Here is a 3736-nt window from a genome sequence, read left to right as displayed (position 1 = left end):
GTAATAATCAATTGCTTAAAAAATAACATTATATAATAAATACTTTTTAAATTTTATCAGTAAAATATCTTATAGAAAGTAATCTCATAGATAATGGCTGCGTTCGGAGAGCGCGCTATTAGCGCTATTGCATCATTCTATCTTTATCGCTCATTAGGTATAAAACAAGGATAAAATAAGCAAATAGCGCCAATAGCGCGCTCCCCGAACGCAGCCAATATAAATCTTGAAATAATTAAAATGTCTTATACATATATACAAATATATAAATAAATATTTTCTCCATATAATACTAAAATTTTTTTAATATAGTAAATTAATTTTAACTTAAAATTAATAGCATTTACAAGTATTCTATTAATATAAAAACTGTATTTTGTAATAATTTCGAACAAATTTTATTGTATGTTAATACAAATATATCAAATTATGTAATCTTACCACATGCTATTCTCCAAGCACAATGTGATATTTGTTCTTGAAGGATAATTTCGTTTCCACTTAGATCATCTTTCTCTAATTGATGTGTAAATATTGCAGATTGTTCAACAAATATATTAAAGAAATTTCGCAACATCATTGAACTAAATGTTGGTGCAGTAAGTTTTCTCATTCGAGTCCATATGGATTCTGAAATAATTATTAAAAGCATCATAAATAATATCACAATATTTAAAAGAACTTATAGTATTAGAGATTTTAATTTTAAGAAATAATTCAAGAAATTGGCGTTGCTAATAGTTAGTATTATTAAACAATATTAGGAATTATAAACAATATAAAAAAACTATAATAATATAAAATAGTATAAAAGTAACTATATACAGAGTGAAACAATAACTATTACCTTAAATATACCTTCGAATCTATAAGGTCTAGAGGAAGATTCGTATAACCAAAATTGTACAAAGGAGGCTATCATATGGCGACAATAATTTTTGTCTGGAGGCGCTTCGGAGATATCAAAGTTAGCTTTATTCTTTAAATGGATTCGGTATGTTCTTTTTTCCATAATATAATAGAAAAGCTGAAAACAAGTTCACGACACAAGATTGTCACAAGATTATTGAACAAGATTAGAAATAAAGAAAAAACGATAAAAAATATTTTTTTATATTAAATAAAATTTATTTTTAAAGAAGATGTTTGAAGTGATGGCCATCATTATATCGATCCAACACTGGATTCTTCCAATCACAGGCTGAATGCGATTAGGATGCGTTAAATTTTTCGCTCGCACCGAATTTTGTTGACATTCCGATAATTTAATTACTCGTAAAAATAAACGTTTTATTATAATAACTCCCGACGTTACTAAAAGAGCAAGCAAATCAATGATCGAAAGAATCCATGGCAGTATTGCATCGATAATGATGGATATCACTTAGAACATCTTTTTTAAACGTTTTTATTCAATATAAAAATGTATTTTTTAGCGTTTTTTTTATTTTTAATCTTGTTCAATAATCTTGTGTCATGAGTTTTTAAATTTTTTCCAGCTCCTCTTTCATATTATTAAAAAAAAAAACATCAAATTGTTGTACCGCGCCTTGAATTGGAGCTCAGGGCCGGCACCGGTTTCTTACCTGGTGACCCAGAGCCTGGAATGCCACCTCAGGTATATTTGTCATTTGTTGTGGTATCAATTGTCGCAACTTGCGCTGGCAGCTCGATGTTGCAATGAAGAACCGTCGACACCACAAAATTTGCCTCACAACAAAATTTATTTAAAAAAATGAAGCTGACCGTGATATCTCCGAAGTGACTAGACAAAAATTATTATCGCCATATGATAACTCCCTTCGTACAGTGCAATTTTAATTACAAAAATCTTTCTCTCTAGACCTTTATAGATTCAAAGATATTTAAGGTGGTAATAATTATTGCCTCATTTTGTATACATATAAACAAAATGAGTTTTATTTCGCGTGTGCCAATTATCTTGGTAACATTTTCAATATTTAGCTTACAATATTTCGACAATTGTTTGTTGGAGGGAAAAGTGGTACAGGACTTTTTAACTTAATTTAGTCTCAAGAATATTCTCTTGCAATAACACCTAAACTTTTTTAAATATTTGTGTATACATAGAAGCTCCAAAGAGATGTATCCTACACAATTACATTAGATATATATGGCTCTGTTGGAAATCTACGAGTAGAAGAGAAATGGGCTAAACTTTTGCGTATTAATTACTACATCTGGCTCTCATTTAGCCTGCTTTTCTTGTACTCATATACGCAATTATTTAAAGTTGAGGTATTATTGCACATTCAACAGCACATTCTTTAGACCAAATTATGTCAAAATGTCATGTACCACTTTTTCCTCCGACAAGCAATTATAGACATATGTCGTAAGCTAAACATTGAAAAAATTATCAAGTTTCCCTTGAATATCTTAAAAAATATATGGCAAATAAAAAAAAATGTTTCAGACAAAAGTTGTTCAAATTAATTAGTAGAAAGCGATGAAATATTAAAAAATAGAAATCTTTACTTAAAAATTAGACTTGGGTCTTACTGAACCCAACACGTGCTCCGGACCAAAAATTTAATAAACTCATCTATTGGCCCCCTTCGAGCCCTACAACTTTTATCTGAAATATTTTTTCATCAACCCCTTCCTTTATGAGCTATTCGACCGTGCTGTTTTAAATGGGACACCTCGTATATTCATGTGACTTATGGTATATCATTAATACATTTATAAATGCAGCTAGAATATAAACGGTTACGAAATAATAATAAATTATAATTATTTCCTTAAATTAATTACAAAGAAAGTAACTATAAATTACGTACTTAAAAAGCAATTATAGTATAATGCTTTACTCTTGTAGATATATCTTACCAGGAGCAGTGACCAATCCCATACCAAGTAGAGGAATAACTTTATACAGTATACTTTTATCTATACAATTTTTACTCTGTAAGATAGTCTAAAACATAAAAAAATTATTTATTTTTCACTGCATTGTAATGACGTTCGCACGTTTGTTTCGTTCGCATAATTAACATATATTTTATTAGTTGTAAACTAATCAGAGTTATTTAAGTTATTAATTAATGTTAGTAATAAAGATTATATATGTATATACATATTACGTATAATTTATATAAAGTATAGTTTATAGCTGATGCTTATTAAGATATAATAAAAACGTATTGCAGTGAACATTCTTTCTTTACTTTTACGTCATCCGGTTCGTATATTCCAATGAGCAACTTGCTGCCAAACCAAAATTGAAAAGGAGATGAGTAATCTTCTGTCACCTTCAATATGACATCCAAAAATTCTAAAAATTTTAGTATATCTTAGAGATATTTTTTGTGAGATTACTTATTTACATGTTATTATTACAGGAACAAAAATAACATATATTTTAATTGTACATATATAACATATATAGATACACGCGTACTATTCAGTAGGGGAGACCGGGGCTATCTCTCTACGGAAGCTATGTGTTCATAGTACTGCTATCAGTGCTATCTCAGGTGTTAAGAGATAGATATCTTTACCATTTTAACAAATAATTGAAAAAAGCTCTACACAAGAGATTCAGAAGTTCGAAGCTTTTGTTCTCTTGCGATGCTTTTCACAGACGCAATATGCATTACAAAAAAAAGTGAAAATAATTATTCACATTTTTAGAAAAAATTGTTGTGCGACAGTTAGTCAATTAACTCAAGACAATTTAACTCAAATTAAGGCAAGCAGTTCATAATGTTAT

At 28.9% G+C, this 3736-nt stretch overlaps 1 protein-coding gene across 1 annotated transcript; it reads right to left on the bottom strand.

The window, feature by feature from the left end:
- Positions 1-426: 426 nt before the first annotated feature.
- On the bottom strand, positions 427-3298 carry LOC112464849 (cytochrome P450 4V2-like; the record flags this gene model as incomplete). Its single annotated transcript, XM_025032095.1, has 3 exons — positions 427-630; positions 2854-2941; positions 3192-3298. Coding segments are annotated over 3 exons (398 nt in total), but the record flags the coding sequence as incomplete, so codon positions are not given.
- Between the last annotated feature and the right edge of the window lie 438 nt (positions 3299-3736).

Source organism: Temnothorax curvispinosus, unplaced genomic scaffold (assembly GCF_003070985.1).
Source record: "Temnothorax curvispinosus isolate PA1 unplaced genomic scaffold, ASM307098v1 QBEX01014617.1, whole genome shotgun sequence".
NCBI lineage: Eukaryota > Metazoa > Arthropoda > Insecta > Hymenoptera > Formicidae > Temnothorax > Temnothorax curvispinosus.
The sequence above is the reverse complement of the archived record's forward strand: the minus strand, read 5'-3'. Positions and strand labels throughout refer to the sequence as shown.